Source organism: Lissotriton helveticus, chromosome 1_1 (assembly GCF_964261635.1).
Source record: "Lissotriton helveticus chromosome 1_1, aLisHel1.1, whole genome shotgun sequence".
Taxonomy (NCBI): Eukaryota; Metazoa; Chordata; class Amphibia; order Caudata; family Salamandridae; genus Lissotriton; species Lissotriton helveticus.
In genome coordinates this window covers 895,419,778-895,434,309 of record NC_136057.1, presented here as the reverse complement: position 1 = coordinate 895,434,309, position 14,532 = coordinate 895,419,778, and the positions used below count along the sequence as shown (strand labels likewise).

General features: G+C 44.7%; 1 protein-coding gene across 2 annotated transcripts in view; it reads right to left on the bottom strand.

Annotated features, from left to right (window-relative positions):
• Positions 1 to 14,532, bottom strand: part of HAL (histidine ammonia-lyase) — a 387,900-nt gene that overhangs the window by 105,796 nt on the left and 267,572 nt on the right. For both annotated transcript variants that reach the window (XM_078675784.1, XM_078675792.1), the window contains one exon: positions 11,553 to 11,633. In XM_078675784.1, the coding sequence (XP_078531910.1) occupies positions 11,553 to 11,633 (81 nt within the window). The remainder of the gene's footprint in view (positions 1 to 11,552; positions 11,634 to 14,532) is intronic.

Below are 14,532 nucleotides of genomic sequence, written 5' to 3'. Positions count from 1 at the left end.
ACAAACATTTTCACCCTAGTTTATAAAGAATTGTTTAAATATATCTGTATACTTTTCAAATATTTAAGACAGGACTAAATTTGAGTCACTAATCAGTTTGGGCCACGTCTGTTAAGCTCCCCTTTGAAACAAGGTTCCTTTGTTAAAAAAAAAACGTGTTTATACACAAAGAATGATTTACAAGCAAGAAAGGTAATTTGCTATGTTTTAAGAATGGTTAGAGAATGGATGGCCTCAATTGTTGTTCTTTGCACAGAATCTGAAGTAATATAGAGTCTAGGACAATCTGATCCATTTCATATTACTTAGTTGGGTTTTCACTAAAGTCTATTTTAACCAGTCCCTATCATGAAAAACGGAATATAGTTCAAAATAGACTTGATCTGGTCTCCCAATATGATCCCTTGTTGTTTGGTAAGAAGATAACTTTCAGAGCAGGTCCACGTCTCAGGAACTCTCACCAGGCAAACATCAGGACAACAAATGACCCCTTCAAGTGCAGAAAACTACTTACTCATGTTGAAAGAAAATGTGGAGATTTTAAACCCCTAAATTGTCCACTCACCAGCCATAAAACTTTAACACCCCTCAATGCACACTACTCCCATCAATCCCTCTAGGTACATGGCCACTTTCTCCGGGAAGGAAATTAAAGACTAATTGGCTAGACCAAGTAACCATCTCCGATATTCTTTGATACAACTCATGCACAATGTGGAGCGTAAAGATCAGTCCTCTGGAATCTTCTCTTCACGGGTAGTCAAACATTTTAAATGCCTCACATAACATCCCATCATTGTACAGAGGAGTAACTAAAGAAATGAAAAAGTTAAAATGTTTTTAAAATGCTAATAAATTCATAATTTCTTAAGAACATCTGAAAAATGTATTTGGCATTTACTAAACTACACAGAGTTAATTAAATCCGAGGTGTTTGAAATGCAAATAAAAGTATGAAAATCAAATTGGTTCCCAGTGGATTTATTTAAACATACATAATTTGCCAATGAAGGGATGCATAATTCATACACAAACTGTATTCACACAAGTAGTTCAGGAATATTCAAATAACTAATTGCAAAAACCAATGAAAATTGCAAATACATTTTTCAAACAAAAGAATTGAAGGGTGCCCAAAAAAAGTGAAGAAAAAAGTGAACAAGTGATAAGTGCATATACATAAGATGACCGGGGCTCCAATATACATTTTATATGGGGGAAGGGGAGGTCAATAGAGTCTATGCGCCTTCTGTGTTGACAGTGTTTCTACCTCAGGGCTACTAAGATGTCATTAAGAAAAGGGTTGTTGATCGAGCACAGGGTACTTAAAAAAGCTTAAGGACATAGGCAGAAAAATTCAATTAGTAACCAACGGAGAGACAAAAATAGGCAGGCTTCAATCACAAAATCTTGACCAAAAGGATACAGATCTTAACATTCAGGATCCACAATGGTTCCAAACTAAGAAGAATCAAGGGGCACATATCGCCTTACTGGTACACTTAAAGGGCATGGATGGTTTGTGATTAACAAATAAAATTCCTCCTAATTAAATAAATCAAAGTGATTTAAAGAGCGGCGACAGAGCATTTGTGTAAACTCGCTCAAGGAGTCGATCATGCTACCTATCATTCATGGACCCGTCAATTCATTTATTTGAATTTTTCTCCAGAAAATGTATGCTTTACGCACGTACTTTGGTTGCTTTTTGCAATTACATTTACTTGAATATTTCTGAATTACTTTTTTAAATAAGGTTTATTGTGACTGCATCCTGCATTCCTTGATTGGGAAATTAGATATGTTTAATTAAGTCTGTGAACCGCTGTCTTTTTGATACTTATACTGCTTCTGGTTCCTGCCTAGCAAAACTGGCATTGCATTGTGTTTTTTTCTTATGGTTCTGTAAATAAAAGTAGCTGTGAAAATCAGCGCCGTATGATTATCACTGCTTTTTACACGGTCTACAAGACGCATGTAGTTTGTTGCAGCACAGTCGTATGAGAAATCACTTATATCAGCTTGTCATCTGACTTCTGAACTAAAGAGTGGGTGGAATAAAGTTTAAAAACTGTCTGGGGCCTTTGGAGTGGAAAGATTGTTATAGTGTGCGCACAACGTGACATTCCCTCCTCCCCAAATTCCTTCACCTTACCACCCGTTACGCCCAATAACTCTCAGAATCAGGGTCGGTTGCCCACGGCATAGCCTTTTTATTCACATTACGCTAGTCAATTTACTACAGACCATTACCAAAGAAAGATCTGCTTCTTGTATATAAGAATTATTCACAGCATCACACTTAGCTGCATCACATGTCAACGGCAGTAAGGAAATTAGGTACAATATCACACTTTAACTCGACCGTACACAGCTTGGCTGTACATTTAAACATTACACTTTAACTTTTAGATTCGGCCGAACACTAGAACTTGGACATACATTTGAACTTGGCCGTCTCGGCCACCAATGTCCCACTGTGCTGCTCACATTGCGCCGTCAGGCCCCAACGCGCTACAGCCAACCGTTACTTGACATCCAGGGCACCACATACCGCACCGGTCCGCCAGGGTACCTGAACACAGGCCACCTCCCCAAGATACTACTGAGTCCATACGTTGTCGGTTAGGGCAGTAGAGTCCAGGACCACCGTCAGGTCGGTCCCTCCTCCCCGCCGACCCACTACATCCGTGGAATCTACCCCCTCCTGTAGTCCATGGAATGGTTGCACCTCCATTGTTGGGCATCCCTCTTTGTTGTTAACTGTCAGCGCTCCGCCTCCGTGAAGTCACGCTCTTCTGCCAGGTGCGTGGGTGGTCGACGAGGCTCAGGCTGCAGCCTAAGCGGACAAAGAGAATGAAATGCCCCAGGCCCAGCCTTAAATACTTGCTAAATTTCGTTTTTCATAGGTTTCGTTTTCACGATACCTCATGTCACGAAGACATCACCACCAGCCCCCTTCTTTTTGTACTGGGGCCCGGAGAAGGAGGCTCAGCCCCGTGGCGCAACTAAGGGCACCCCTCCCCTAAGCATGGGGGGCGCCTGTTCATTACATTCATTTTTCGACGTATATGAACTTCCGTTCGTGATTTGGTGGCTGATATTTGAATGTGGTGTCTTAACTACGGAGGCCACAGACTGCACTCTGTATTTGTTGCTTTTCCTTTTCACTGTAGTTTGTCATATTACACGTTTCAGAGCTGGCTGGGGTAGGGGTGTCCTTGGCTTTGCCCTATTACTTTTGACTACACGAGTGTTGGGCTGGCAGTTCTTTGTGCCTATTGTGTAGACTGTAAACATAAATGTATTGCCGGTGCCATACGGCAAGTAGAAATGTTCTGCGTGTTGCTACGCCGTTCATTAGGCCTGTCGGATAGTGGGCATTGGGTATCTTCTCATGTTAAAGCTAGCAGCAGGTGAAAGCAGCTCTGCTTGACTTATCATTTGTCTTTAGGCAAGACTGTCAACTTCAAATGCATGCCATGACAACCAATTAATGCTGCAATTCAGCTGAAGTGTGGTCCGAAAAAACAGACTTCTGAATAATTTACAGGCGGGTTTTAACCGTAAACCTATTTCCTAGAGAAAGCCTTTATAGCCCTCCCTGCTCCTCTCTTGGTATGATTGGATATGATTGGAGCTTCTGCCAGTTTCCTCTGATAGCTTTGTTTTGAGGTCTTGCGTGGCGTCCTGCGCACATGCGCAGTCGAGCTCGTGAGATTTTATGTTTTAGAGTTCACTTCACTAGCGAGGGTTAAGCCCCGCCCCTCTTCCCCATTGGCTGGCCTCCTAAACGGTGCCAGCCATTGGAGAAGAGGTCCTAATGACGTTCTCCTTTCTTGCTAAGCCGCGTCCTTTTCAGACGGGGCTCCTTAACTTACTGCTGGCGTAAAAGGTTTCTCATCTTTTTTATGGGTCCAGATGGCCCCATAAAGAAGATAAGGAACCTTTTATGCCAGCAGCAAGTCAGGCCTCAACGCTCCCTCCTCGCGAGAACTCTGTTTCCCCCTTGCTGACGTCCAGGTTATACTCCCCGCCTACATACTTTTAGCGAGAATCACACAGACTGCAAAAGCACCCCCCCGTCTTCCTTGTTATAACTTCACAAACAACAGGTGAGGGACAGAATGTATGACATTGTTCTGCATTCTGCCCATCACCTGTTGTTTTTGCAATTGTCACCCCAAATGGGATGGGTATGCTCAGACGTGAGTCCCATGCTCTCCAGACCACTGGAGTCAAGCTATCCAGGCTGATGACGGCTGATAGCCAGAAACCGGTCCTAGGATGCTTGATTCTGGGCCAGGAAAGACATGGCTTTGCAGTTCGGGCTGGACTGTTCCCATGAGGCACAGGGTCAAGGCTGATTTGTATATGGCCATGTCTGACCTGGGGTGGTGTGGAGTGCAAATAAACAATGGATTTAGGCCCAGATCTCTGTACTGGGGTGAATGTATGACAAAGTTCTGCATTCTGTCCATCACCTGTTGTTTTTGCCTTTGTTGCCCCGAGTGGGATGGGTATGCTCAGACGTGAGTCTCATGCTCTCCACACCACTGGAGTCAAGCTATCCTGGCTGAAGACGGCTGATAGCCAGAAACCGGTCCTTGGATGCTTGATTCTGGTCCAGGAAAGACATGGCTTGGCAGTTCGGGCTGGACTGTTCCCATGAGGCACAGGGTTAAGGCTGATTTGCATATGGCCATGTCTGACCTGGGGTGGTGTGGAGCTTTATACCCTTCGGTGGATTACACATTGTGCGGACTTGCACTGTGTATGCTTGAAACACCCGATCAGGACCGGGTTGGAATTATCACCGGTCCCCCGATACGACGATATCTCACACCTTTTCAGCCCTGAAGAGTCATAGGGTTAATACCCTTTCTGACGAAACATGTGTCGGCTGGTTTTCTTTCTCTGTGGTGTCTCCTGGACAGGAGGACCATCCTCATACCAATTAAACTAAGATAGAAAGAACATCGTGTGTGATCTTATCCTTGAACACCTTACCTCGATTACTTATATCCTTACAACTGTTGTGTGCGCTTGACTGGCTGTTTAAGCTATCCAGGCTGATGACGGCTGATAGCCAGAAACTGGTCCTTGGATGCTTGATTCTGGTCCAGGAAAGACATGGCTTGGCAGTTCGGGCTGGACTGCTCCCATGAGGCACAGGGTCAAGGCTGATTTGCATATGGCCATGTCTGACCTGGGATGGTGTGGAGTGCAAAACAACGATGGATTTAGGCCCAGATCTCTGTACTGGGTGAATGTATGACAATGTTCTGCATTCTGTCCATCACCTGTTGTTTTTGTCTTTGTCGCCCCGAGTGGGATGGGTATGCTCAGACGTGAGTCCCATGCTCTCCACACCACTGGAGTCAAGCTATCCAGGCTGATGACGACTGATAGCCAGAAACCAGTCCTTGGATGCTTGATTCTGGTCCAGGAAAGACATGGCTTGGCAGTTCGGGCTGGACTGTTCCCATGAGGCACAGGGTCAAGGCTGATTTGCATATGGCCATGTCTGACCTGGGGTGGTGTGGAGTGCAAAAAAACGATGGATTTAGGCCCAGATCTCTGTACTGGGTGAATGTATGACAATGTTCTGCATTCTGTCCATCACCTGTTGTTTTTGCCTTTGTCGCCCCCGAGTGGGATGGGTATGCTCAGACGTGAGTCCCATGCTCTCCACACCACTGGAGTCAAGCTATCCAGGCTGATGACGGCTGATAGCCAGAAACCGGTCCTTGGATGCTTGATTCTCGTCCAGGAAAGACATGGCTTGGCAGTTCGGGCTGGACTGTTCCCATGTGGCACAGGGTCAAGGCTGATTTGCATATGGCCATGTCTGACCTGGGGTGGTGTGGAGTGCAAAAAAACGATGGATTTAGGCCCAGATCTCTGTACTGGGTGAATGTATGACAATGTTCTGCATTCTGTCCATCACCTGTTGTTTTTGCCTTTGTCGCCCCCGAGTGGGATGGGTATGCTCAGACGTGAGTCCCATGCTCTCCACACCACTGGAGTCAAGCTATCCAGGCTGATGACGGCTGATAGCCAGAAACCGGTCCTTGGATGCTTGATTCTCGACCAGGAAAGACATGGCTTGGCAGTTCGGGCTGCACTGTTCCCATGAGGCACAGGGTCAAGGCTGATTTGCATATGGCCATGTCTGACCTGGGGTGGTGTGGAGTGAAAAAAACGATGGATTTAGGCCCAGATATCTGTACTGGGGTGAATGTATGACAATGTTCTGCATTCTGTCCATCACCTGTTGTTTTTGCCCTGGTTATAACTTCACAACATGGTCCTGAATTTGTTCGCATTTTAGAGCATTTGTACCAGTGTATTGTAAGCGGACGTTCTTGTAATTGTTTTGATATGTACCCCAGGGACTTATTTTTAATACAGTTTTGTTTTCCATGTATTTCTTGTTTTATTTTTGTGGGGCGTAGCTACTGCATTAGAACGCTGAACCATGTTTGGTTTGAGGTTTTTGACCCGATTAATGGATCTAATTAAGCGCCTTTTCAAACCCCTATTCTCCTATAATGTACTATACTCTCCACCCCCCCGAGTTTGAGCGTCCTTGCTATGCCAGAGTTCGTGGTTGTTTAAAGAAGACACCATTCTTGTTCTGAAATGGCTTGTATCCAAAAAGTGCAGCATTCCGGGTATTTAAAGATGTAGCCTCGACCAGCCCAGTTTCCCACCTTTGGTTCTAACTTAATAATTGTTTGCACCATGTCCACCCCCTGCTTGTTCCATGTTTTGTTCCTTCTCCCCCACAAAAATCTTACCGTGCGTCTGCGCATACTTTGGTTTTCTTTCCGTCTTCAGTTTTCCCCCTGTCGCTGGTGTTTTAGGACTGAGTGTTACAGCCTTGTTTATCCATTTTTGTTTCTCAAGATATTTCCACCCCTTTGCGTTAGAGTGGGTTTTTAAAAATGAAGAGACAATTTCAGTCTTTTAATCCCTATTGTAACGCACGGTGAAGTGCTGGGTCTTGGCTTATGTAAGCCCTCTCCATAGAGGTGACAAGCCTCTAGTCAAAGTTGTAAGATTGAACGCTTAAAGCAATGAGATCCGTGCCTCGCACAGCTCCTGCGCTGTGTTGCGCTTAGAAGTGTATGCGTGATTGGGGGAGGAGGAAGACTTCAGAGTGTCGCACCGCTGGCCACGTGATGCGGTTCCACCCCAGAAAAGAGCTGACTTTGCCCACCCCATCTCCTCGTCTGAACCTTACAGAGCTCCTGTCCCACAACTCTGTGTGGAGAGAGTTCTCCAAGGAAGTGAGCCGATCCCGCCCGAACGCAACCCTACATCACATAGATTCTGGTCTATCCCTCCATGCGGGTGTGTCGCCCCAGGGAATCCGTTGTCCCCTTATGCATTAACCTGCTTCGGCATCTAGTCCTTTATGATCAGAGGTTCATCCCGGATCCTCTAAGCACCGCAAACTTGGGCACCCCAGAATCTGCACCAAGACCGGTGGTGAAACACGTACGCATTGCACTGGACGTGGCTGTCAGCAGACGGACTCTCGCAGATTAGCAATGTCGGAAATGCACCCCCTGAAAGGGATCCTAGCTACCATTCATGTCTTGCTGCGTGATCCTCTGCATATACGGCTGTTCATGTGTTGGGCATTGTCCTGTAAATGGATACCTTTATCGTTTGGCTCGAATTGATCCGAGTAGCCTGCGATAGCTGCCCACTACCTTGCTTCCTCTGGGGTTGTAAGGTTTATACGCAGAACACTGATCCCAGACTGACAAGCAGTGGGGGCCGGGGGAGTTGGCTAAATTCGCTCCCATATAGACGATTTATAATCCCAAACATTGCCGCTTGTGTAGCCCACACATCACGTGCATGAACTGGCTTTTCTTTTGCCACCAGAGCTCTCCATCCTTCCAGAACAGACCACCAGGTTGATTTAACCCCCATGTCCCCACCCCCAAACCTCTTGCTATCTTTTCAGATTGCTTCCAGAATGTGTGTGTTTGTGTGTGGCATTTGCGAGAGATTAAGCTATTGGCATTGTAAATGACAATGCCATTTATTTATCTGTTTTCAAAACCAACACATAAATAAAAATGTTGTCATTTTACAATGCCAATAGCTCTAACTTTTGCAAAGGCGAGACCATTGTATTGTAAATGCTTGTTTCATTTTATATCTGGCGTTAGGCAATTTATTTTAGTACAATCAAAAGGTCCTAGCATTATCCATAACCTTTTGATTTTAATAAAATTATTTATTGATGAGAAACCAACGTGGCTTAACCCATTTGTTTATTGTAGTATCATTTTAATTTTTCTATTGCCCATTTCAGCATATAATTTGGGGTAGTGGGTCGGCTCAGCTCACCCGTTGTCTAAACTCACTGTGAGGGTTGCCCCTCCTAGTTTTTCTCTTGGGGGTTTTGCCTGATAATGGGGAGTTGAGCACCCCAGTGCACGGTTTACTTATCATACATTTGTGGAGACACCAATCAACTCTACATTACTTAAAGGAAACGTGACCTTGACTCTACTGAAGAAATAAGGGTGTGAAAGAGTTCCCCTCTCCCACCTAGACCCCATCATCCAAAATCAGAAGGACATATACAGCAGGTTTTTTTCTAATGCCTGACTTTATTGTTTGTGCAGTGTGAATTTCCTGTTGTCTTGAAGGTGCATGCTATTGTACTTCAGATGTTCCTCTGCAGAAGCGTCAATAGCACGTTAAATCAAGACGTTTCTGCTAGATAACTGGGTGAGAGAAGTCGTATAGCATTGATACTAGTCACTACTGCAGCTTGCATCGATTCCGAGCACTCCTTGGATTCTATTAAGTAGCTTTGTTTATGGAAGCTTTTCATTGTATTTCTGATTTCAAGAACTCCTTACAGGGCACTCTTGTTAAATATAGTATAAAGCTGAAACACAATTCTTCATATTTCATGTTTTGTACTTCTATTTATATGTAAAGACTATAACGCACATTTACTGTGCTGTGAGCCTGTTGGGTTTTTTTCAGGCCTGTCTTAGAGCCTGCTTTTGCTGTTTCTCCAAACTCATATTTTAAAAGAAAGAAATAGATCCTAATAAAAATACATGTATCATACAGACCTTTGGTGAGCCCTCTTCAATCATTGGTCTGTTCAAAATGAGAATGTGTCTGCCCACTACAGCCTTATGCACGAGCTAATAGATCAGTCCACTTCTGCCATTGGTTTTATTCACTATGAGTGAGAGCATTTCTCTTACAAATGTCCAAATCTGCTTAGAAAGAAGCCTGCTTCAATGTCAGAGCTGATAGTCCAATCTGTTCTTTCAATTTGTTTTCTAGGGGTCATTTATTATTATTTAAATTTTTGACATTTTTTTTAAACAAATGTTCACAATCGTTATAGGTAAGCATTTTTTATGATTACGTTTACATCTTTAATTACTGTAAATGTAAATGACGAGTCCGTACTGGCTTTAATTGGAGGAATCACTGGAAACTTTGTGATGACAAAAATGTATTATTTTTAATTAATGGTGCAAAGAGTTAACAACTGAGCTATGAAGTGCATGCTTATCCTTGACTAAAGATTGAAGGGACAGTTTTATAAAAAAAAAAAAAATTAAATAGAAAAAAAAGAAAATCGCATTATGTACAGTCTGGGTATTACTAAAATCTATATTTTGAAAGCACCATTTTTTCTTAAACCTTTTTGTAGCAGTCTATATTATACTGTGTGTAATGCAAGTTTTAAATAACTTACATTCACACAGGCTCTGACCTCATAGCACTAAAAACTGCACAAGTCTCTATTCTCCACTGCACCAACCAAGATTTAATTCTGTTTCCTGAGGCACGCATGTATTCCTGAATCGGACTGCATGACCCAGTGTGCAGAAATTGTATAGCTCAGCAATCCTTGATGGCACAGCACAGCACCCAAGATAATATGCTGCACGGCTAAACACTTATAGTTCCAAAAGGCGAGACCTATTGGCTATGCTATTGATTGTTTTCTTCTGCTTGCAAAGCCAATGTGCAGGAGAAAGGAAAAAGCTTAAAACCTCATTGTCAGGGGCCATGCAGTTTAATCATCTTACCTGTCATTACATTAACATAATAACATTTCCTGGGCCGCCGACAGGGATCTTGCTAGCAAATTCCCAAGCTGGGGTCTCTTTATGAGGCACCTTTATGGAGCTCGAGCAGGCAGAAGCCACACTTGCAGGCTCCCCCTGCTGGAGAAGTTGGTTTCAGGCATTGGCAGGGGACTGTTAGTGTAATTAACTTGTTTCAAATAGACTTAAGGTAATTACATTGCCCAGCAAGAGGCAGTGCTGGGCTGAACTGTAAAACACACACACTTCACATTTCCCACTACTGAAAGGAACAAGGAATACAATGTTTTGCACCTGCATGCTGCCTTTTTTATAAATCTATGGCAGGCGAGTGTGAATATGCCTGAGGTTTTGCATCTGTTTACCATGTTTTAAAATGAAATGTGCCCACCCACTAATACTAAGGGGAAAATAATATAAAATGTATTTCATTGTTCGTAACTTTATTGGAACAAATGCTTATGCTTCAGGTACCATGGACACATTGTAATGTCAAGAGCATGAGAGGTAATATACTCAGATGGATTGTTATATAAAAAGCTTCGTTCATAGGGTTAGAGCAAGTGATGAGCTTTGCCTCCACTCATCACTATGGGTTGATGCTCATGTGGTCGGGGTCTAGGTGGCAGCAATATGTCAACTCACTGTCAGAAGTTTATCTAAATAATGTTCTGAGAAACTGGGCTAACAGACCGATCAGCCCAGACTGCTTCAGCCCCAGCTGTACCCAGATTTTCCATACACTCGCAATCCAAACTGTCCAGGATACGGGTAACCAGCCAGCAATTTTCATAAACACTGCAGGCCTTAAAAAATACATCCCACCGAATTACCAACATATAGAATTATGGTTGGGGAATAGTGAATTACAGGGACTTTTTTCACCAAGGGGTTCTGAGTGACATAAAATGGACCACCAGAGTGAAGCGCGAGTTGTCTATGATGTCATTAAGTACCCCAAGGTGAGGAACATCTCCCTAATTCACTATTACCCATCTATAATTTAATGTTATGTATGGCCCTCAAAATCTTCTGGCCCGTTTTTGAACAGCTATGCAGTAGCGAGAAATGGGAGGACCATACATAACAAGGTCTCTGTATTCCTGTTCAAAAGGTTAAAAAGAAAAGAAAAAAAACTTACTTGCCATTCTTGATCTACCCTCAACACCTTTCCTGCCTTAATTCCTCTTAGAAAAAATGGGCAGCCTGGCCTAAAGACCGTTATGACATCGCAACAGTGGTTAAATGTTACTATGTCATAGCAGTGGGTTATGAGATTCAGAAACTGAAATAAACAATAGAGGCTCTCTTTGAGAGCCATAAACAAGAAAATTATCCAGCACTCAGTAATTCAGTGTATTTGTTATGATTGTTTTAAGTGCACCAAATTAATTTATTTTTACATTTTCAAAGTATTGAGTGATCATGCCAAAAGGATACAGGATTGTCTGTAGCACTGTTGATTTCTGTTGTAATAATATTCTTTACAAAGTTTATTGTGTCATTGACCACACCATGAACCTGGAAAATAGCAAATGTAATCAGTGGGTATGTTCCACTATATGAACTCATTTGGTCCCTAGAGGATATAAAGCAGTAGTACACGGAAGCAGAAATCTTATTGATCAGAAGGGATTGTACATCTACACAGTGATGATAATTATGCTAGTAAAACAAGACATTCGCTTCTTCCTACCGGTCAATGAGGTGTATTATAGAAGGTACATATGTAAACAATGATTTGTAATCAAGCACTCTAAAACACACGTATGTTAGGGTTTCTGCCTCGCTGTCTATAGGGCACAGTGTTTTATGTACTGGGTTTTCATTTAACAACCTAGCCTCTGCTGGGATTTTGCAGCTCTCAGGTATTACTATGCAATGCATTTGCTCTCCTGGCAAAGGCCCATATGCCATAGAGATCCAAGTCAACAGTGGATCTACCACTTTGGCTCCTTTACTGTAGACAGAAAGGAATATAGAAACTTTGTTTTGGCACCGTACAGCATTTCTGTTGTTTTTCAACAACAAACTTACAAAGAGGGAGGTTGTTTTTGAAAAACAAATCATCAACAGCCCAGATGAAGAGCGTATTTTCTCTTTGAGATTCAGGGCCATGCCACACATGGTCCTCCTAGGCAGGGAAACAGAGTTATGATCACCCAGGCATAAGCAAATGAGATGATCCTCAATCCGGCCTAGCAGTCATGTGCTAGAACATAGCTAGATGTAAGGTGTTTGTGTTGGCAGAGGCAGCTGAGGCTTCGTTGGATCACACCCGACAACTTTCCCACTTAGGAGGAAGAGTAAAGGGCCATTTATGATGGTTCACCAACTCTGTCAAACTCTATCTGTATTACAAAGTGAGTTTCCTTTGGATTGCACTTAAGATATCATTGAAAATTGTGATCTATACACCCAAATGCTTACCTCACTCATACACATTCAAGCTCTCACCAGTCAAATAAGGTAAATATAACCATATACCCAAGGTCAACAGTCTGGAAAGTTTTTCAGATTAAAATATATAAATCTATTTATTCATAATAGTATCGTACAATACATAAATAACTTTAAGCATAGCCTTTCATTTGTAGCATCCCCGACATAAAATCTAAAATTAAATCACAACATTATACACATTAAAGAAACATCAAAATTAAAAAAGAGAGTACATGCAAGAGACAAAACAGTATGTCATTAAAAAGCACACATCTGTGATCTCACGATGATTAGGACTAGAATACAAAGTTGCAATATCAATAAGTCTGTAATTCCAGCCTTTACACAGATTGAATTTCTAAAAAGAGCGTTGACGCGTTGGGGGGCTTGGCCAAGTGCCGAAGCTGGCGGACACGTCTTGCTAATGCTCTGCAGTGTATCCTCCGTTTATCCTGTGCATCATCTGGAATTGGCGGCTTTCACTGCCTCGGCCTGCATCTACAGTGCCAGCGGGATTCGGCGGCACCTGATGAGGGCCTCCCGTGCTCAGACGGTCACTTGTGACAGCCCCGGGTGCTGCGGCCTGTAACTCTGCGGGAGCTGGGTCGCACGAGGTGGATGCCAGGGCATGCGATGCGGATGAACATCCCCGGCTGCATTCAAACCTCACAACGGCTTCTGCAGAGTTACAGCCCCAGCTGTACCCAGATTTTCCATACACTCGCAATCCAAACTGTCCAGGATCCGGGTAACCAGCCAGCAATTTTCATAAACACTGCAGGCCTTAACAAATACATCCCACCGAATTACCAACATATGGAATTATGGTTGGGGAATAGTGAATTACAGGGACTTTTTTCACCAGGGGGTTCTGAGTGACATAAAATGGACCACCAGAGTGAAGCGTGAGTTGTCTATGATGTCATTAAGACTGCTATGCTCTGCTGTCCCCTGAGTCGGTGGCTCCCTGGAGAGGGCAAGGCTTGATACCGGCGGCAGTCTACAGGGACGTGGATGGCGCGTCTGAGCCTACCCTGGCTGGCACATGCCACGCTGACCTGAGCTGCGGTGGGGAGTGCTGTTCCCACCGGCAGCCCGGTGACGGTTGGCGGGGCCTTGGCAGAGCAGGTTTGCCTATAACCTGTGTTTGCGCCGCCTGCTCGCCGTCGGAGGCCACGGGGGTCGATCAAGGCCTAGGGCCCATCTAGGCATGGAGTGGGGGTCTCCGCGTGTTGGCTGGGGTGAGCTCCGGGCTGGTGCTGCGGTGTGTAATGGTGGGTGGCCACGAGGGTCGGTCGGGCTTAGCCCCCCACTGGGGAGCTGCACTGCGGTCTCTGAGTGATTGTGGAGGAGGGCTGTCGATTGCGGCTGTTGTTACTGCCCTGTGGTGGGGGGCCGTGGGTGTTGATCGGACCTAGGGCCCCCACCTGGACTCCACACACACTCTGACATGGCTGTTGTGCTCTGCCTATGGGCGGAGGCTTGCGGCGTCTGGGCTAGTGTGGGGGTCACAGGGTCAGTCAGGCCTAGGGCTCCTCACCCGAAACCGTCGGGAGATCAGGAGGTGCCTTGAACCTGCACTGCTCTGTCCTTTGGGACCCCCGGATCGTCTGCTGCGGCCTCCCTCCGGGACCTAGATCTGTGGAGCAGTATTGCGTGCTGGATGTTGAAATGGCCTGTGAGATGGCTCTGGATCCATGCGGGGTGGTTTCCTCCCCACCCTCCCTTTCTGCTCCGTTTGGTCCAATATAGCAGGGTCCCTACCCATTGTAGTCTTTGCCTGCCCGCTCTTGTGGAGGGGTCTGCCGCTGCAGAGGGCCTGTACAGTGTTGCTGCAGCCGATCAGGTGGTGGGGGCCACAGGGGTCGGTTGGGCCCAGGGCCCTCACTTGTCCATGGTGGTGTTGTGAAGGCGCGGCTTGGTTTGGTCCGGGGCCACCGTCATGGTGAAGGTCCTACGTTACCAAGAGGCCCCACCT